This window comes from Tamandua tetradactyla, chromosome X, assembly GCF_023851605.1.
Source record: "Tamandua tetradactyla isolate mTamTet1 chromosome X, mTamTet1.pri, whole genome shotgun sequence".
Classification (NCBI taxonomy): Eukaryota; Metazoa; Chordata; class Mammalia; order Pilosa; family Myrmecophagidae; genus Tamandua; species Tamandua tetradactyla.
In genome coordinates, this window is record NC_135353.1 from 11,750,748 (window position 1) to 11,773,486 (window position 22,739).

General features: G+C 35.7%; 1 protein-coding gene across 2 annotated transcripts in view; it reads left to right on the forward strand.

Moving 5' to 3' along the window:
* Window positions 1–22,739, forward strand: part of LOC143671199 (uncharacterized) — a 164,455-nt gene that overhangs the window by 128,863 nt on the left and 12,853 nt on the right. For both annotated transcript variants that reach the window (XR_013169504.1, XM_077146194.1), the window contains exon 3: window positions 8,742–8,848. Coding sequence is in view for 1 of the 2 variants with exons in the window: in XM_077146194.1 (XP_077002309.1) it covers window positions 8,742–8,848 (107 nt within the window). In the remaining variant the exon portion in view is untranslated. The remainder of the gene's footprint in view (window positions 1–8,741; window positions 8,849–22,739) is intronic.

Genomic DNA, 22,739 nt, shown 5'->3' on the forward strand with positions numbered 1-22,739 from the left:
CTCTCATGCAGCAATAATCACTATTTCATTTGACTTTTGTGCAAATTCATTTAAATTCATATTACCAAGCTACATTACAGTACACGCGATACACAGTAGAAGAAACTGAAAAAGTTGAGCTGCTATTGGCGCTATTATTAGTGTGCATCATTATGTCCTTTATATATTCATAAGAGGAACAATTAAATCTTGGGAGATTAGATACCTTTTGAAACATCATACAAGGTTTTTTTTGTTTAATAAATGCATATTATTATTTCAGTGTTATGGTGATAAAAGGAATAAATGGTCATTGTTCCATAATAAGCTAGTGCAAAAACTGTACATAGAAGGAAATGATTCCCTATTTGTCTGTTCAAACCCTAACCATCAGGGAATCCATGTCAGCAACATGGTAAATATTCTTACTCACAGGACTGTCAGTAATCCAAAGGACTCTTTGTGGTGGTTATAATTTTGCTCCTCCTAAAAATCCTTTAATTCTGTATTCAGAAAAATGTTGTAATATACTGATTTTGTTAAAACAAGATGTTTTGTAACACCTGCTAAAGTTATTTATATATATATGCAAATCGATGTGTATAAAGTGAATACCATTCACTTACAGAGATCAACTTGGGGCAGTAAGCAATCTGCACAAACAGGCACCCTCTCCGCGAATAGTCATGTGCCATCCCCACATATACATATGTAGGCATTCTTTTATGTCCCTTACAAAAATGGCTTCCGATTGCACCCATTATTCTGCAGATTGTTGTTCTTGAGGGGAGAATAAAAAACAACTTTGTTCTAGATATCCCTCTAGGTTAATGTTGTTTTCACTTTATATATTCTGGATAGAATCCTTTGATTGGATATGTGATTTGGAAATTTTTTTTCCCAGTCTGTGGCTCGCTTTTTTTGTGTCTTAACTATATCTTTTGAATATCAGAAGTTTTTTGTTTGTAATCTTTGGGAAATCCATTTTACCCAAGTTTTCATTTATTGTTTGAGTTTTTTCTTCTGTTCAAGAAATCTTTGACCCAATATCACAAAGATATTATCCTTTATTTTCTTCTACAAGTTTATAATATATTTTTTCTTTCAATTAGCTCCATGATCCACGTTGAGTTAACTTTTGTGTATGGTGTGATGTAACTGTAGAGTTTTTTTTTCCATAAGATATCCAATTTTGGCAGCACCATTTGTGGAAAAGACTATCTTTTCTCCATTGAATTTCGCTGGCAAATTTGTTAAAGATTGACTGACTTAATTTGTTTGAGCTTATTTCTGGACACTCTTTTCTATTCCAGTGGTCTGTCTCTTTGTCCTGTACCAGTACTATATTGTCTTTAATCCTGCAGCTTTTAGTAGATCTTGATGTCAGGTAGATAAGTATTCCAAATTGTTTTTAGAAATTGCTCAAGTATTTTAGGTCCTTGGCCTTTCTACATAAATTTTAATTCGAACTTGCCAATTCATTAAAAAAAAAAAAACCTCATTGAATTTTGATTGGGGTGGCACTGACTATATGTAACAATTGGGGAGAGTTTACTTCTTGACAACATTGAATCTTCCAATCCAAGAATATGATGCATCTCTCTATTTAGTTCTTTAATTTAATTTCCCTTTTGCAGTGTTCTGTAGTTTCAGTATAGACTTTTGCACATATTTTATTTAGTGTATTCCTAAGTATTTTAAATTTTTATGCAATTGTGAATGACATTTATTTCATTTCATTTTCTCATGCTATTATATAGAAATACAGTTGATTTTTATAGAAATATTGTACCCTACAGCTTTGATAATTTATCTCTTAGTTCTAGTGGCTTTTATGTATATTTCTTAGAGTTTTCTTTATACATGATCATGGCATCCGCAAATAAGTATAATTTTACTTCCTTCTTCCCAATATGTATGCATTTTGTTCCTTTTTCTTCCCTTGTTGTAATAGCCTAAGGGATGAAAAATGTTAAATAAGTGTGCAGAGTGCCAATATCCTAGCTTTAGTCTCAAAATAAAAGAAAGAAAAAGAAACAGTTGAGCCTTTTTCCATTGGATATGCTGTTAGTTGTTTAGATGCTCAATAAGCTGGGGAAGCTTCTATTTCTAGGTTCTTTTGAGAATTTATTATCCTGAAAGAGTACGCATTTTATCAACTGCTTTTACAGTTGGCAAAATGATCATTTTCTTTTTACCTACTTTTGCTTTGATCTCTTGCTATGGTATATTTTATAAGTTGCTGCATATTTAAATGTTAAAACAATCTTGCTTTCCTAGGACAAACCACAGTATAATGGTGTAATATATTGTTTATGTATTACTGGAATCAATTTGTCAAGTTCTTTTGCATTTGAATTAATGAGGGATATTTGTCTGCATTTCTCTTATATTGTCTTTGTCTGATTTTGTAATACTAATACTGGCCTCAAATAATGGGTTCAGATTTATTCTCTCCTCTTTTTTTTCTGAAAGAGATTGTGTATAATTGGTATACTTTTCCTTAAATATTTGATAAAATTCATCATTGGAACCATCCGGGCCTCCATTTTTTTGTTTTTTTTTGTGGATGTTTTATAATTATAAATTTAGTTTAGTATATGACTTTAAAATTTCTATTTCTTGTTAGGTCAGAGTGCTGGTTTGAAAGCCTTATGCACCCCAAAAAAGCCATGCCTTAATCCTAATCCAGTCTTGAGGAGGCAACCATTTATTTTGATCCCTATTCCATACTGTAGGTTGGAATCTTTTAATTAGATGACCTCCACAGTGCTGTGTTACCCAATTGTGGGTGTGACTTTTGAGTAGAGAGATATGTGACTCCACCCACTCCAAGTGGGTCTTGTTTAGTTTACTGAAATCCTTTAATAGAGGAAACATTTTGGAGAAATCTCAGAAACATCAGAGCCTAGAGTAATGAAAGAAATGAGAGAAAGGACAGAAGCCTCTGAGCCAACAGAAACTTCAGAGCAGAGCTGACACAGATGCAGACATGTGGAGAACACAGACACGGAAGTTTGGAGAAGCTTGGAGCCCAGCAGACATCCCCTGAGATGTTAAGCAAGCCAGAACCTGGAGAGGCAGATGCCAGCTACGTGATTACCCAGCTGACAGAGGTTTTCTTAACCCATGGACCATCCTTAAATTAAGATAACCTCTTGTTAATGCCTTAATTTGGACACTTTCACTTCCTTAGAACTGTAAACTTGTAACATATTAAATTCCCCTTTTGTAAAAGCTGTTCCAGTTCTGCTGTATTGCATTCTGGCAGCTAGCAAACTAACACAGTTTTATAAGCAGGTATCTTTCAAGTAATGTGTCTAGTTCATCTATACTGTCTAACTTTACAGTGAAAAGTTGTTTATAATATTCCCTTTTTAATTTTATTATCTGAAGGACCTCTAGTGATGTTTCTCCTTCTGTTCTTGATTTCGGTAGTTTTTTCTTTAGTTTTTTTACCCTTATGATCTAGCTAAAGGTTTATCAATTTTATTGGTCTTCTCATAGAACCAGCTTTTGATTTCCTCAGTTATGCCTTGTTATTCTCTTTTCTTTTTCATTGATTTATGCTCTTACTTTTATTATTTATTTTTTTATTGTTTGGAGTTTCATTTGCTCTCTTCTTGTCCAGTTTCTTAAGGTGTAGTCTTCTATCATTGCTTTGGAATCTTCTTTTTTAAAAATATAACTTTTTTATTTTGAAATAATTTCAAATTTACAGGACAATTGCAAAATAATAAAAAATTCCGATAGAGAACTCCAACAGAAGCCCTCACAGATACCTAGATTCACCACTTTTAACGTTTTGCCACATTTACCATATCATCATATCTATTTATCCATCTGTCTATCCATCTCTCTGATTATCTATCTTCTGGCTATTTGAAATAGATTGTTTATAATCATGAACCTTGAGCACATAAAATTTCCATTGCATTTTCTAACAAGAATATTTATTTATATAATCACCTTAAGAATAAAATATCAAGTTATTTTCTTCTTTTTTAATATATGAATGTTGATTATCAATTATTTCCAAATATTTCCTATTTTCTCTTATGATTTCTTCCTTGACCCAGTGATTGCTTAGAAGTGTATTGGTTGATTTTCAAATATTTTCACTTTTCCTAGTTATGTTATCTTTTATTTCTTACTTCATTTTTTCTCAGAGAACATGCTCTATAATTTCAATCTTTCTAAATTTATTGAGTTATTTGGTAGCCCAGCATATGGTCTAGCCTATTAGGCAAACCATGTGCACATAAAAAATGTGTGTTATGATGTTGGGTGGAATGTTACCTATCAACTTGGATTCATTGACTTATCACATTTTTAATGCAGTATTATTGACATGTATTCACACGTAATATAATCCATCTGAAATATATAGTCAGTGGTTCACAGTATCATCACATAGTCGTGCATTCATCACCACAATCAATTTTAGAACATTGTCATTACTCCAAAAAAAGGGAAAAAGGTAAAAGAAAACACAAAACATCCCATACCACTTATGCTGCCCTGTTATTGACCCCTAGTATTGATGTGGTATATTTGTTACTGTTGATGAAAGAATATTATGACATTACTATTAACAGTAGTCCATAGTTTGGAATATATACTTTTTTCTGATACATTACTTTATTGTTGTTTTCTTGTAAGAATGGCATGCATTAGTCCTAGTTCATGAAAGAACTCTTCAATGTTTATATTGTTAATCATACCCATCATCCACCACAGGATTCACTGTGTTATACATTACCATGTTTTATCCTCCAGCTTTCCTTCCTTTGGCATGCGTGACCCTAAACTTCCCCCTTCTACTACATTCGCCCACAATTCAGTAATGTTAATTATACCCACAAAAATGTACTACCATCACCTTTGTTTCCAAATGATTAAGTTTGACCTAGTTAAAAATTCTGTACATATTAAACCATGACTCCATGTACTTTTGCCTCATTCCATCTCCTGGTAACCTACATTCTAGATTTTTTATCTAGGAATTTATGTGTAACTAGTTCATATTAAAGAGATCATGTAATATTTGTACTTTTGTGTCTGGTTTATTTCACTCAACATAATGTCCTCAACATTCACCCATGTCATTGCATGCTTCAGGACCTCATTCCTGCTTACTGCTGAATAATATTCCATTGTATGTATATACCACATTTTATTTATTCATTCATCTGTTAATGGATACTTGGATTGTTCCATCTTTTGGCAACTGTGAATAATGCCACTATGAGCATCAGTGTGCAAATGTCTGTTCGTGTCCTTCCTTCATTTCTGCTTGGTATATACTGAGTAGCAGGATTGCCAAGTCATAAGGCAAATCTATACTTAGCTTTGTGAGGAACTGCCAAATGGTCCACCAAAATGGCTTACCATTTTGCACTTCCACCAGTAATGAATAAATGTTCCAATTCATCCACATCCTCTCTCACACTTTGTTTCCTGTTTGTTTAATAGTGGCCATTCTAGTAAGTATGAAATTATATCCCATAGTGGTTTTGATTTGCATTTCCCTAATAGTGAAGCTGAGCATCTTTTCATGTGCTTTTTAGCCATCTGTATTTCCTCTTCGGAAAAGTGTCTATTCGTGTCTTTTCTCCATTTTTTAATTGGGTTGTTTGTATTTTTGTTCTTGATTTGTAGGAATTCTTTATGTATTCTGGATAGCAAACCCTTTTCAGACATGTGGTTTCCAAATATTCTCTTCCACTAAGTCAACTTCGTTTTCACTCCCTTGGCAAAATCCTTTGAAGCCTAGAAGTATTCAACTTTGAGGAGATCCCTTATCTATTTTTTCTTTCTTTCATTACTTGTGCTTTGGGTGTAAAGTCTAAGAAACTACCACCTATCACTATATATTTCCTTATATTTTCTTCTAGTAGTTTTATGGTACTGGCTACTATATTTAGATCTTTGATCCATTTGCAAATAAGTATTGTATAGGTTGTTGGATAAGAGTTCTCTCTCATTCTTTTGGATATAGATATCCAGTTCTTCCAACACCACTTATTGAAGAGGCTGTTCTGTCCCAGTTGAGTGGACTTCATAGCCTTGTCAAAAATTAATTAACCATTGATCTGAGGTATATTTCTGAACTCTCAATTCGATTCCATTGTCATAACATCCATTTTTATGCCAGTGTCTTGCTGTTTTGACCACTGTGGCTTTATAGTATGCTTTAAAGTCATGAAGCATGCGCCCTCCCACTTTATTCTTTTTCAGGATATTTTTAGCTATTCAATGCCCCTTACTCTTCTAAATACATCTGACTACTAGCTTTTCCATTTCTGCAAAGTAGGGTTTTGGGATTTTGATTGGGATTGCATTCACTCTCTAGATCAATTTGCATAGAATTGCCATCTTAACAACATTTAGCCTTCCAGTGCATGATCATGGAACGTCCTTCCATTTATGTATCTTCTTTGATTTCTTTTAGCAATGTTTTGTAGTATTCTGAGTACAGGTTTTGCATCGTTTTTTAAGTTTATTTCTAAATATTTGATTCTTTTAGTTGCTATTGTAAATGGATCTTTTTTCTTGACTACTTCCTTGGGTAGGTCATTGCTTGTGTATAAGTATGCCACTTATTTTTGCATATTAATCTTAAATCCCACCACTTGCTAACCTTGTTTATCAGCTCTAGTAGCTTTGTTGTAGTTTTTCCATGATGTTCTAGATATAGAATCATTTCATCTGTAAATGAAAGTTTATTTCTTCTTTTCTAATTTAGATGGTTTTGTTTATTTTTTCGCCTAAATGCTCTAGCTAGAACTTCCAGCACAATGATGAAAAACAGTGGTGACATTGGACATCCTTATCTTGTTCCTGATCATGGCAGAAAAGTTTTCAGCCTCTCACTGTTGAGTACTATGTTAGCTGTGCATTTTTCATATATGCTGTTATCAAATTGAGGAATTTTCCTTCCTTTCATACCTTTCGAAGTTTTTATCAAGAAAGGATGCTGAATTTTGTCATATGCCTTTTCTGCATAAATCGAGATGATCATGTGTTTTTTCTCCCCTTTGCTTTGTTAATATGGTATGTTACTTTAATTGATTATCATGGGTGAACCACTCCTGAATACCTGGAATGAGACCAACTTGATCATTGTGTATAATTCCTTTAATGTGCTATTGGGTTCAATTTGCAAGTATTTTGTTAGGGACTTTTTGTATCTATTAGAGATATTCATCTGTAATTTTCTTTACTTATAATATCTTTTGCAGGTTTTAGTATTAAGATGATGTTGGATTCATAGAATGAGTTAGGTAGTGTTCTCCCTTCTTCAATTTTTCAAAGCGTCTGAGCAGTATTTGTATGAATTATTTTGGGAATACTTGGTAAAATTCACTTGTGAAGCCGTCTTGTCCTAGGCTTTCTTTGTTGGGGGTTTATGAGATCAATTCAGTCTCTTTACTTGTGATTGGTTTGTTAAGGTCTTCCATTTCTTCTCGAATCACTGTAGGGTGTTTATGTAGTTCTAGGAATTTGTCCAGTTCATGGAAGTTTTCTAGCTCGTTGGCATACAGTTGTCATAATACCCCCTTATGATTTTTTTTTATTTCTTCAGGGTCTGTGGTAATAATCCCCCCACTCATTTTTTTAACTTATTTATTTGTATATTCTATCCTTTTCTTTGTCAATCCAGCTAAGGGCCCATCAATTTTATTGATTTTCTCAAAAATAAACTTCTGGTTTTGTTGATTCTATTGTTTTCTGTTCTCAATTTTATTTATTTATAATATTCTGCTCTAATATTTGTTATTTCTTTCCCTCTGTTTGTTTTGGGGTTAGGTTTGCTCTTTTATTCTAATTATTTCAGGTGTCCAGTTAAGTCATCCATTAGCTCTTTCTTATTTTCTAATGTAAGCATTTGGGACTATAAATTTCCCTCTCAGCACTGCCTTCACTGCATCCCATATGTTTTGATATGGTGTGTTCTCATTTTCATTTGCCTTGAGATGTTTACTGATTTCCCCGGTAATTTCTTCTTTGACCCACTGGTTATTTAAGACTGTGTTGTTTAGCCTCCATATATTTGTGAATTTTCCAGTCCTCCACCTGGTATTGATTTCTAGGTTCATTCCATTATGATCAGATAAAGTGTTTTTATCATTTCAATCATTTTAGATTTATGAAGAACTGAGAACTGCTTTGTGAGCCAACATGTGGTTTGTCTGGAGAATGATCAATGAACACTTTAGAATAATGTATATCCTTCTAATGGGTTGCTTTGTTCTGAAAGTATCTGTTAAGCCTAGTTCATTTATCTTGTTATTCAAGATTTCTGTTTCCTTATTGATTCTCTGTCTCAACGTTCTATCCATTGACGAGAGTGGTATAGTGAAGTCTCCAACTATTAGTATAGAGTTGTATATTTCTCCCTTCAGTGTTGCCATTGTTTACCTCATGTATTTTGGAGCACCATGGCTAGGTGCATGAATATTTATGGTTGTTATTTCTTCTTGATGCATTGTACTGTTTTTTCCTTTGGGTTTTATATGTCATCTTATTTTTTCTCTTTTTTTTATCCTTTTATTATCCCTTATTAATATTCTTCTTTTCTACAGCCTCCTTCAAATCTCTTTCTCCTGTCTTTTCCTACCAGCCTGTAGCACTCCTTGTAATGTCTTGTAGAGCAGGTCTCTTATTCACAAACTCTCAATTTCTCTTTATCTGTGAATATTTTAAGCTCCCTCTCATTTTTTATTTTTATTTTTATTTTTATTTTTTTGCATGGGCAGGCACCAGCAATCAAACCCGGGTCTCCAGCATGGCAGGCGAGAACTCTGCAACTGTGCCACCATCACCAACCCAGCTCCCTCTCATTTTTGAAGGACAGTTTTGCCAGGTATATTTTTTCTGGCTGGCAGTATTACTCTTTCAGTATCTTAAGTATGTCATATCACTGCCTCTTTGCCTCCATGGTTTCTGCTTGGAGAAATCCTCACTCAGTCTTATTGAATGTCCTTTTTACATAATAGACCAATTTTCCTTTGCTGCTTTCAGAATTCTCTCTTTATCTTTGGCATTTGTCAATCTGATTAATAAGTGTCTTAGAACAGGACTAATTGGATCTATTCTGTTTGGGGTATGTAGTACTTCTTGGGCCTGTAATTTGATGTCTTTCCTAAGAGTTGTGAAATATTGGTGATTGCTTCCTCAGTTATTTTTTCTACCTATTTTTCCTTCTATTCTCCTTCTGGGATGCCTATGACATGTATTCATGTGTTTCATGCTGTCTTTTAATTCCATGAGCCCCTGCTCAAGTTTTTCCATTCTTTCCACTATCTGTTCTTTGTGTGTAAGATTTGAGATGTCTTATCCTCTAATTTGCTGATCCTTTCTTCTGCTTCTTCAAATCTGCTATTGAATGTCTCCATTGTATTTTTCATCTCTTCTGTTTGTTACTTTCATTCTCATAAGCTGTGCTATTTTTCCCATGATTCCAAATTTCTCCTTATGCTCAGCCAGTGTCTTCTTTATGTTCTTCTTCTCTTTTGCCATTTATTCAATTGTTCACCAATTTATTGAATAGATTTAGAAGATTTGTTGGAAGATCTTTAATTAGTTGTTTCATCTCCTCTATCTCATTTAATGTTTTAGTTTGTTTCTACCTATGGAAATGAGAATGTTTATCCTATGACTGTTCCTTATTTGTATATAGAAAACAGATAACTTATTCTGAGTTTCACAGGCTCACAGCCAGAGGATAGTTTTGCCTTAGGACAGACCACACCTTGAACTGATTTTTTTAAGACTTTGTACATAATATTGTCACTGAAATGATTTAAGGCTTTTGTGATATTGTGATGGAATGAGTGTATTTTGAATATGGAACGAACATGTCTTTTTGGGGTCCAGAGGGTAGAGTGTGCAATTTTGGAGCTGTTATGTACCCCACAAAAAGGCCATCTTTTCTTTTTTAACTTTTTTATTGTTAATGTAACATATATACAAAGCAAAGAAAGAAAAAATCAATAGTTTTCAAAGCATTCTTCAACAAGTAGTTACAGGACAGATCCCAGAGTTTATCATGGCCTACCATAACATCATCTCAGATTTTTCCTTCTAACTACTCCAGAATATAGGAGGCTAGAAGAGATATATTTTTTTATCATCACAATTGACTTTTTTTTTTCACTTTTGTGAAAAATAACAAATATACAAAAAAGCAATAAATTTCAAAGCACAGCACAACAATTAGTTGTAGAACAGGTTTCAGAGTTTGATATGGGTTACAGTTCTGCAATTTTCATTTTTTTTACTTCTAGCTGCTCTAAGATACTGGAGACTAAAAGAAATATCAATTCAATGATTCCCCAATCATATTCATTTATTAAACCCTATCTTCTCTGTATAACTCCACCATCACCTTTGATCTTTCTGTTCCACTCTTTAAGGTATTTGGGCTAAGATCATCTTTTAATCTATCCCTGTGGGGGCAGACCTATTTTGGGTGGGACCTTTTGATTCAATTGAGATGTGACCCTATCCATTCAGGGTGGGTATTAATCCCTGGAATTAAGACCCTCCTTTTCTGGGGTCCTTTATGAGGATAAAAGAGAGAAAATAGCCATGAGACATTTGGAGAAAGCTACTGATACCAGAACCCAGGAGAGCCGGACCGGCGGACATCACCATGTGCCTTCCCATGTGACAGAGGAACCCTAGATGCCCGCAGCCTTTCCTCAGAGAAGGTATCTTCCTCTTGATGCCTTAATTTGGACTTTTTCATGGTATAAGAACTGTAAATTTGTAACCTAATAAGTCCCAATTGAAAAAGCCAACCCGTTTCTGGTATATTGCTTTCTGGCTTCTTTAGCAAACTGAACCACCATGTGAAGCAGATTTAACAATATTTTGCATCATAGGGTGGTTGTGAGGTTTAAATAAAATAGTCCACTATTAGAATATCAGTGTCTTTGAAGTGATGCAAAGTTTAAGCAATGGATGTTGGTGATGGTAGCACAATATTGTGACTGTAATCACCACCATTGAATTTTATACTTGAATATAGTTATAATGGGAAATTTCGAGTTGTATGTATGTTAACTACAATAAAAAAGCTTATAAATGTTTAAAACAATCTGACAGATAGGTGAGCAATAAGCACTATTACCTTTATATTTCTGATTATTTAACACTGAGACTAGTATTAGTTTCTTTTCAGAGTGGAAAAATCTTTGGCCTCTATGGCTTCTGTGACCCATTTAAAAATTCACATCAAATGACTAACATGAGTCAACTTAATTTTGTCTATGTATTTCATCAATTGTATTTTTATAAATAATAGATTTCATACTTTCTCACTAGAAGTTGTGAAACCATACAAATAAAAGTAAAAAAAAGAACTGAGAATGCCACCCAACACCCTTCAGTCCCCAACCACATTAAATGCCATATGCATATAATTCTACGTGTTCCATATATAAAGACTGTGTCAAGTGTTTCCTCTAAGATTATAGCCATCCCTCATTTCAGTAGTGTTTTTTTTAGAGCTTGTAAATGAAAATCTGACTTCTGTAGCCTTTGAAATGTTTTTGGGCATTTGTATGAAGTGATTTCATTTTATTTTATTCCTGTTAATACATGATTTGATGTATATAATTATTCCACAGTGATTGGTCCTTTATAATCTTATTAAATTCAGTTTTTAGTTTATTCAGAGTTGTGAAACCATCAGCATAGTTAATTTTAGAATATTTTAATGCATGCAAACAAAACCCCTTCCCAGTTATCAGTCACTTCGCATTCCCCTCAACTTTTGCAAAGTATTAATCTACTTTCTGTTTCTATGAATTTGGCTATTATGCATATTTTGTATAAATAGAATCATACAATTTGTGGCCTTTTGTATCTGGATACTTTCACGTAGCATTAGTTTTTGAAGGTTCATCCATGTTGTAGCATGTATCAATATATCTTCATTTTGTTGATGAATAATATTTCATTTTATCAATATACACATTTTGTTGATTCATTCATCAGTTGCTTGACATTGCATAGGTGCCACTTTTTAGCTATTATGAATGACGCTGCTATGAACATTTGGGTACTAGTTTTTGTGTGAACATATGTTTTCATTTTCCTTCGATATATAGCAAGGAGTGGAATTGCTCAATCACTGAAAATTCTGTATTTAAGAATTTGAAGAACTGCCAGGCTGTTTTGTGACTACACCATTTTACACCTCCGTCACCATTGTATGAGGATTCTGATTTCTCCATATCCTCTCCAACATTTGTTATTGCTTATCTTTTTTATTATAGCTATCCTAGTGAATGTGAAATGGTACCTAATGTGGTTTTGATATACATTCCCTTGATGATTCATTTGTTTATTGGCCAGTTATGTATCTTTTTTGGAGAAATGTTCATTCAGATCATTTGCCTGTTTTGGGGGTAGTGGGGATGCAAGATGTTTATCAGGGATTGATACCTGTGAAAGGAAGGGGGAAACAGCAAGATTGGACAGAGGGAGACCCCACCTGCAATATGTGCCCAGTAAAGATAGCCTTATTCAACCAAGCAGGAAACTTTGGAAGGAATTTTACCTGTCAGAGTTACCCTACAGTGAAAGGGCCAGGCTTTATATCCCAGCCTCACTAAAAGCTAGGAGGAACAGTGGTGACAGTCTTGTTGTTGTTCTTAGAAGGTGTGGTAAGTGAGATTCAGTTGTCAGCTTGGCCAGGTGAAGGCACCTAGTTCTGTTGCTGTGGACATGAGCCCATGGTACGTGAACCTCATCTGTTGATGATTACATCTGCAGTTGGCTAGGAGGCGTGCCTGCTGCAGTGAATGATGTTTGACTTAATTGGCTGGTGCTTAAATGAGAGAGCGCAATATAGCACAGCCCAAGCAGCTTAGCATACCTCATCTCAGCACTCGCCACTCAGCCCAGGCCTTTAGAGATGCAGAAAGAAATCACCCTGGGGAAAGTTGTTGAAACCCAGAGGTCTGGAGAGAAGCCCAGCAGAGATTACCCTGTGCCTTCCCACGTAAGAAAGAACCTCAGTGGAAAGTTAGCTGCCTTTCCTCTGAAGAACTAACAAAATAAATCCCCTTTTATTAAAAGCCAATCTGTCTCTGATGTGTTGCATTCCAGCAGCTAGCAAACTAGAACAGAAGGCAAGCTTTCAGTCTTTCATCATTAAGAAAGATGTTAGCTGTGCACTTTTCATATATGTTAGCGGTGGGTTTTTCATGTTGAGGAAGTTTCCTTCTAGTCATAGTATTCTAAGAGTTCTTGTCAAGAAGCGGTGGTAGATATTTTCAAATGCCTTTTCTGTATCAATTGAGATGATTGTGTTTTATTTTTCTTTGTTCTGTTAACATTGTTTTTACATTAAATGATTTTCTTCTTTTGAAACACCCTTACATAGCATGGATAAATCCTATTTGATCATGGTTTATAGTTCTTTTAATTTTCGGTTGGATTTGGTTTGCTGTCATTGAGGATTTTTGCATCCATTGTCTTATAGTTATAAAAGATATTGGTCTGTAGTTTTCTTTTCTTGTGGTACCTTTATCTGTTTTGTTTGTTTGTTTGTTTTGTATGGGCAGGCACCATGAATTGAACCCGGGTCTCCGGCTGTCAGGTGAGAATTCTTCCACTGAGCCACCATCATACCACCCTTTATCTGGTTTTGATATGAGTGTAATGTTGGCCTTGTGGAATGAATTAGGGCGTGCTCCCTCCTCTTTGATATTTTAGAAGACTTTGAGCAGAATCAGAGTTAAGTCTTTTTGGAATGTTTTGTAAAACTCCCCTGTTCTGCTATCAAGGGCTTTTCTTTGTTGGAAGATTTTTGTTTATAGATTCAATCTCTTACTAGTAATTGGTTTGTTGAGATCACTTTCTTCTTGAGTCAGTGTTGGTACTTTGCTTCTAATAATTTGTCCATTTGGATCTAGGTTATCTAATTTACTGGCATTCAGTTGTTCATAGTATTTTCTTAGAGTCTTTATTTGAGCAGGGTTAGTAGTAATGACCCCATTGTTTTCTGGATTTCTGATTTGTATCCTTACTTTTCTCTTTGTCAGTCTAGCTAAAGGTTTGTCAATATTAGTGATCTTTTCAAAGACCGATTTTTGGCATTGTTGATATATTTGTATTCATGTTCATTTCTCTCTCCCGCTCGCTCTCTCTCCCCCTCCCTCCCTCCCTTCTTCCTTGACTCTCTCTCTCCATTCTCTAATTCATTTATCTGTACTCTAATCTTAGTTGTTTCCTTCATTCTGCTCACTTTGGGTTTAGTTTCTTTCCTTTTCTTTTGTAGTTCTTCCAGTTTTGAAGTCAGGTCTGCTGTTTGAGGTCTTTCTTCTTTTATTAAATATACGCATTTAGACTATAAATTTACCTCTCAGCATTGCTTTTGGTGCATCTCCTAAGTTTTGGCGTATTGTATTTCCATTTTCATTCCCCTCAAGATATTTCCTAAATTTTCATGTGATTTTTTTCTCTAACCCATTGGTTATTTAGGAGTATGTTGTTTAATTTCCATATATTTGTGAATTTTCCATTTCTCTCTCTGTTAATGATTTCTACTTTCATTCAGTTATGGTCAGGGAAGATACAGTGTATGATTTCAATAAGTTTGACATTATGAGACTTTGTTTTGTGATCCCTGGTCAGTCCTGGAGATATACTTGAGAAGAATGTATATTGTGTAGTTGTTGGATTAATTATTTTGTATATATCTGTTAGGTCTACTTAGTTTAGATTACCATTCAGTTCTTGTGTTTCCTTATTGATCTTCTGACTAGATGTTCTATCCATTACTGAAAGTGGTGTATTAAAGTCTCTTACTATTTTTAATGCAATTTTATTGAGATTTAGTATCATTGTATAGTTGTGATTAACCAGCACAATCAATTTTAGAACATTTTCATTACTCAAAAAAATTAAAATAAGAAAGAATATCCCAAACATTCCATACCCCTTATCCTACCCTGTTATTTATTTTTGTCGCTATGTTCCTACTCATCTACCCATATGCTGTGTAAAAGGAGTGTCAGTCACAACGTTTATGCAGTTTACACAAGGTTTACACAAGGTTTACACAAGGTGATATTTATAGCACACCATAAAAGCTATATATTTATACTGTCATCTTCAAGAATCAGGGCTACTGTATTACAGTTCACCAGTTTCCGGAATTTCCTTATAGTGTTTTCTAATGCATTAGAAACTACAAAGGAATATCTATAAAATGCATAAGAATAATCTCCAGAATAACCTCTCAACACTATGTGAAATCTCTTATCACTGAAATTTTATTTGGTTTCATTTCTTTTCCCTCTTTTGGTCAAGAAGGCTTTCTCAATCCCATGATGCCAGAGGCAGGATCATCACTGGGAGTTATGTCTCACATTTCCAGGGAGATTTATAACCCTTGGAGTCTTGCCCCATGTAGGGTAGAGGGTAGTGAGTTTATTTGCAGAGTTGACTTAAAGAAGGAGGTGATATCTGAGCAACAAAACAGGTTCTTAGAAGTGACTCTTAGGAATAAACATAAATAAGCTTAGCTTCTCCTTCATAGGAATAAGTTTCATAAAGCAAGCCCTAAGATCAAGGACTTGGCTTATTAAAGTGGTAGTCCCTAATGCTTGTGAGACTATCAGGAATTATCCACATAGGGAAGTTTAATATTTCTACATTTTTCTGCAGTCACTCAAGGGGACTTTGTAAATATTTTTTTTTCTTCACAGATTACTCGGGGATGTATAGGGGTATTACATTAACCTATGCAAAATAGCAAGATCTCATTCCCTATTCAAGGTTCCATGTAATTATTTTGTTTGAATAAGCTGAACATACATGTTAAATTAGATAGTTTGCCACAGAAAATATAAATTTTGTACCAAATAAACATCTCTTCCTTTGGTCTCACATAGAAATTTAAGTTTTAAAATACAGGCAGTATCATCCTTTACCTTGTATTCTGATTTACCTTAGTCCTGACCAGATCAGCTATATACATATTTCTATTTGAAGTTTGATCTCTTTTTCAGCTTTTTAAACTGTTGCAGTATAGGGTAAACTGTCTTCTTGAGCTGCAGAACTCTAAGTCTCAGATGTCACACAGATTCCCAAAGTTCCAGGGAAAGAAGGGAATGACCGGATTATACTCAAAAAGCTCAGCATCTCAAAATTTAGAAAAAAACAGTTAAAACTCAGAAATAGATGTGACTGCTATAAAAGCTTATAATATAGGAACATTTACAATAAATCTCATTGAAAATTCCATACTCCTTAATCTTTGATTGCCCAATCTCTGCCCACATTCTATCCCCTGATAACCTATGCTCTCAAATTCAATTCCAAGAGTTTGCATATTATAGTTAGTCCATATTAGTGAGGCCTTACAATATTTGTCTACTCATTTCTGGCTTATTTCACTCAACACACTGTCCTCAAAATTCATTCACCTGGTTGCATGCCTCACAACTCTTTTGTAGCTGTTCAGTATTCTATTGTATGCATACACCACAAATGACCCTTTGGTTTATCATTCGATGCACCCTTATGTCACCTACATATATTGCAGATCGTGAACTCCACCACCCTAAACACGAGTGTGCAAATGTCCATTCAGGTCTTGCTTTCAATTCTACCAAGTATATACTATACCTAATAACAGGATTGCAGGATCATATGGCAACCCTATACTTTGCCTGCTGTGGAACCACCACACTGCCCTCCAGAGGGGGCTGCACCCTCCTATTTTTCTAACAATAGCGAATAGATACGACTCTCCTCTCCACATTTTCTTCAACACTTGATTCTTCCTTGTTTTTTTAGTATTTTTCGTGAAAAAATAACATATACAAAACAGCAGTATTTCAAAGCACACTGCAACAATTAGTTGAAGAACAGGTTTCAGAGTTTGGTATGGGTTACAATTCCACAACTTTAGGTTTTTACTTCTAGTTGCTCCAAGGCATTGAAGGCTAAAAGAAATATCCATATAATGGTTTGGCAGTCATACTCATTTGTTAAATCCTGTCTCTTCTGTTATAACTCCACCTTCTCCTTTGAACTTTCTCCCAATCTTTAGGGTACTTGGGCTATGCCCTTTCTAATTTTTCATGGTAGAAAGGGCTATTGAGACTATGGGATAGGGGGATGGGACTATTGATGTTCTGGGGAAGCTGACCTCTCTGAGTTGCAGTATTTATCTGGCTTAGGAACCCATCTGGAGTGTGTAGGTTTTGGAAAGTAATCATAGTCCATGGAACCTTTGTAGAATCTCAGATAAAGCCTCAGGTGTTCATTAAGGTTGGCAGAAATGGTTTTGGTTGGGATTTGGCAAATTATGATAAGTAGCAATGTCTAACTGAAACTTGCTTAAGAGTAGCCTCTTGACCCTATTTAAACTGTCAGCCACTGATACCTTATTTTTTACAATTACTTTCCCCCTTTTGGTCAGGAAGGAATTGTTGATCCCACAGTGCCAGGGCCAGATTCATCCCTGGGAGTCATATCCCACATTACCAGGGAGACTTTCACCCATGAATGTCATGTCCCATGTAGAGGGGAGGGTAATGATTTCACTTGCACAGTTGGGCTTAGAGAGAGAGAGGCCACATATGAGCCAAAAAAAAAAAGGTCCTCTGGAAGTAAAATTTAGGCATAACTGTAGATAGTCTATATTCTCTACTACATAAATAAGCTTCACATAAGCAAGCCTCAAGATCAAGGGCTTGGCCTATTGACTTGGTCGTCCCCAACATTTGAGACAGTACCAAGGGTTTCCCCTATTGTAAAATTTAATAATTCTATATTTTTTCTTCCATCCTTCAAGGGACTTAGCCAATACTTTTTAATTATCTGCTCAACATACTCTGTGATGTATCCGGGCATTATATTAAGCTATACAGAATTACAAGCCCTCATTCCCATTCTGGGCTCCATGTGTTTGGGTTGTTTAAATGATCTCTCCAGACAGGTTGAGTTAGATTGTATGCTACAGAAAATTTAGGTTTTGGAAAAAATAAACCTCTCTTCCTTTGGTCTCATACGGTAAACAAAGTTCTAAAATATAATGTCCTCCTTACCCCTGTATTCTAATTTACCTTGGTCCCAAACTGATCAGCTTCATTCTTATCTTTAATTGAGGCCTGATCTCTTTTTCAATTTCTTTAACAGTTGTTATATGTGGCAATGCTGACCTTCAAAACTGCAGAACTCTTGTTCTGAGTCTTAGGTGTCATACAGGTACCCAAAGTTCCAAGGAAGTACCAGGTTGTACCTATATAGCACAGCCTCTCAAAATCTAGAAATAACAATGTTCTAGTTTGCTAGCTGCCAGAATGCAACACACCAGAGACAGATTGGCTTTTAATAAAAGGGGATTTATTTTGTTAGTTCTTCAGAGGAAAGGCAGCTAACTTTCTACTGAGGTTCTTTCTTACGTGGGAAGGCACAGGATGGTCTCTCCTGGACTTCTTTCCAGGCCTCTGGGTTCCAACAAGTTTCCCCGGGATGATTTCTTTCTGCATCTCCAAAGGCCTGGGCTGAACTGCGAGTGCTGAGTTGAGGTATGCTGAGCTGCTTGGGCTGAGCTATGTTGAGCTCTCTCATTTAAGGACCAGCCAATTAACTCAAATGTCATTCATTGCAGCAGGCACACCTCCTAGCCAACTGCAGATGTAATGAGCAACAGATGAAGTTCACGTAGCATTGGCTCATGTTCACAGCAACAGAACTAGGCACGTTCACCTGGCCAAGTTGACAACTGAATCTAACTACCACAAACAATTACCACGCCGGACTAAATGTGACAGCTATTAAGAGTTTACAATCTAGGCCCCAATTTTCTTATAAGAATTTTCTAAATGAGGCCATACAATATTTGCTTTTTTGTTTCTAGGTTGTTTTGCATCACATAATGTCCCACAGGTTCATTCACAGTGTTGAATGCCTCATGACTTCGTTCCTGTCTGTAGCAGCAGAAAATTTGATCATATGTATACATGACAGTTTGCCATTCTACTTCTCAATCAGTGTATCCTTCAGCCACCTCCATCTATTGGGCGTTATGTATTAATTCCAAAGTCAACAGACCATCAGCCCTCTCAACTTTAGACAATTTTCCTTGCTCCCAAGAGAAAAGTAACCAGTAAACACACCCTCACCAAATAGAAAATCCAAACCTCCCCTTAAGTCTTGTCCCTCCCCACCCCATTATTTAACCCTGGTGTTGCTATGGTACTGCTGATATCTTCCTGTTAAACATAGCCCATAGCATACAATAATAGTTTTTCCCTTGTACCCCAATATTATAAACTCTTAATATAAGATTCATACCTTTGAAGTAGTTCATGCAATAATATCTATATTTGTAGTGTTAATCGGTGGGCTACATAGCTCTATATAACCCCTTTCAAATAAGTTCAACTTCAATTTGGCAATATTACTATAGACCCACTGATTAACTGCCTTCATTTCTATCCATTCCCTTACATTTAAGTTCAACCTCATTAGTTAACCATTCACCAATCACTAGCTTCTGTGTATTTCTATGTCCGCTATATTCAGTATTATAAGCCTCTGAGTTTACCTTTACCATGATCATAAAAGCGAAGTCATATAGTATCTGTCCTTTTGTGTCTGACTTATTTCACTCAGCATTATGTCCTCAGTGTTCATCCGACTTGTTATGTGCTTCAGGGCATCATTTCATCTTATTGCTTCAGGACATCATTTCATCCTATTGCTGCATAGTATTCCATCATATGTACATACCACATTTTGTTTATCCACTCTGTTGATGAGCACTTGAATTGTTTCCATTTTTTGGCAGTTGTGAATAATGCTGCTATGAACATCTGTATGCAAATGTCTGTGTCACTGCCTTCAGCTCTTCTCAGTATATACCCAGTAGTGGTATTCATGTGTCATAGGCCAATCGATATTACTTTTCTAAGGAACCGCCAGACTGTCTTCCATAGTGGCTGTAACATTATACATCCACACCAACAGTGCATAAGTGTCCCAATTTCTCCACATCCTCTCCAAAATTTGTAGTTTCCTGTTTTTTTAATAACAACCATTCTTATAGGTATGAGATGGTATCTCATGGTAGTCTTGTTCTGTATTTCCCGTATAGCTAATGAAAATGAGCATCTCTTCATGTGCTTTTCAGCCATCTGTAGTTGCTACTTGGTAAAATGCCTATTCATATATTTAGCCAATTCTATAACTGGTTTGTTCTTTTGTTGTTGAGTTGTATGATTTCTTTATGTATATAAGATATCAAACCTTTATATGATATGTGATTTCCAAATATTTTCTCCCATTGAATTGGCTGCCTCTCCTCATTTTCTCTAGCACTTGTATTTTTCTGTTTATTTTTTAAAAACGGTTTTGTTGACACACCATAGAATCCATCCTAAATAAACAATCAGTGGCTTCCAGTATAATCATATATTTATGCATTCATCAACACATGGTAAGTTAGGATAGTCCCATTTCTTCCTCAATGAAAGAAGAGGAGAAAATGAAAAATAAAAGAAAAAGGAGAAATAACACCACCAAAAGTCCCATACTTCTCCCTTATATCCCCCTTTTATTGACATTTACCTTTGGTATATTCCCTTTATTGCAGTTAATGGAAGCATATTACAATGTAACTATTAACTATAGACCCTAGTTTGCAGTGATTGTATTTTCTCAATATACCACCCCATTTTCAACACCTTGCAATGGTGACATTAATTTGTTCTCCCTCATTTAAAAACTTTCATATATTTGTATGTTTAATCACCATCGACCACTCTAGGTTTCACTAAGTTATACAGTCTCAGTTTTTATCCTGTAGCTTTCCTTCTGGTGTTTAATCCATTAATATTTAATGTAAATTCTTCTACCATTTTGTGTTTTGGATTTTATATGTCATATCTTATTTTTTTCTCTCATTTTACCATTACTTATAGTCTTCATTTCTATACTCTTCTCCGAACCTCTCTCTCCTGTCTTTTCCTATCTACCTGCAGTGCTCCCTTTAGTATGTCTTCTAGAGCAGGTCTCTTGTTCACATACTCTGTCAGTGATCTGAGCCCTATTGTAACTAGTTTGATGAATCTTTGCTGCCAGCTACTCTGGAGATACTCTAAAAGACATCTGGGAACCAAATTCAGTAGAGACATTTGGTTTAAAAACTAATAGTTTAAGAGTCATCCAATCTCAAGACGAATCCCTAAGAATGTTGGGAGATAGAGATAAAACACACTTGAGCACTAAATATGTGTATTCACAGGTAGAGTTTTATTTTGATATGTGGAAAGACTCTGGGTTGTGGGTTTTGGAGGTTCAACTTCACCAGCTAGAGGTCAGCTCAGGAGTGCTCTTCTTCATTGTCCAGCAAGACCACCTCAGGGGTGGGGGAAGGGCACCTCGCATTGCAGTGCAGTACCCTGGCCCGCACCACTCTGCTCATGTACTCAGTGAGCCCCCTGAGCCCCTTTGTAGGAAGGATCAAAGCAGTGGGACCCAGAGTGTCTCTTGCTGGCCAATTGTCAGATTGTCTCTGCTCTAGTCCCCCTCTCTTCCTGAGAGAGGGCTTCTCAGAACCCCCCAAGTCCAGGTACCTTCAGCAGCCTGCCTCAGGGTTGGGGGTTAGGCACTGGGTACCATAGTAAGGTCTCTGTATTGGTAAAATGGGTCTACTGGTTCCCATGTTCCCAATGGGTATACTAGACTCTGGATATAAAAGGATTTCTTCCCTCACTCCTCCAAACAGGGGTGTGCTACTTTTTGGCTGCATGACCAGCCGTTGTGCTGTGACAGACCTTAGCGATGCCCACAATTGAGTTCACTCACCCCAATTTCTCATTTGTAGTTTTTCTACTTTTCCATGTAGGCAATCTTAAATCATGCAGAGGTCCTTCTCTGGTCACCTGGACTCTGGAACTGCTGCTTTGGTCATTTTCTGTCCTCTAGTTGTTTTGTGGTGGAGTAGTGGGTTCCGCCTTTGAATTCTGCCATCTTCCTGGAAGTTCTGACATACGAATTTTAAATATAATTCCTGTAAACATGAAAATATTTTGAGAAAATGTAAGAAAATTTGATATTGACATTTGTTGTCCCAGATAATGTGCATACTTCCTCTCCTTGAAGACTATTTTATTCCTTCAGAAAAGGTTTATGGTTTTCTGTTATAGGGCTTGAATAATTTATGATACGTATATGCTGTTCTCAAATCTTATTCTATGCATTGTATAGTTCTAAGTTTGATCAATTTTTCCCAAAATAATTAATGCCATTTTAAAGTAAACATACTGATTTCTGTAAGGTTCTTTTTTTGCCTGATTCGCTTATGATTATTTGTTCTTACAAGTTTGTTCATTTTTATGAGGAATGGGTTTGTGGATTGTACTAATTAATAATAACATCCACGTGCTTTTGATGCAAAATTAAAATGAATCTGCAGCTCACATTGTCTCAACAAGTAGCCATTAAAACCAAGTAGGGTAATAACTTTGATTTGTGTCTAGGCCCCCTCCCTACTACTCATACCTGACTGCTAAAACTCTGGCCCTAACTTGACTGTTTAGAGAGAGATATTTGCCAACATCCTGAAACCCAAACTTGAGCCAGATATTTAGGTCTTCAGCATCTCTGGCCTCTTTGCTGTTCCTCAGACATCTCCAGAACAGTTCTGCCTCAGCCCTTTGCACTGTGTGTTCCCTCTGCCAGAATATTCTTGCTCTTCCTCCTGGGAATCAGTTGGGTTG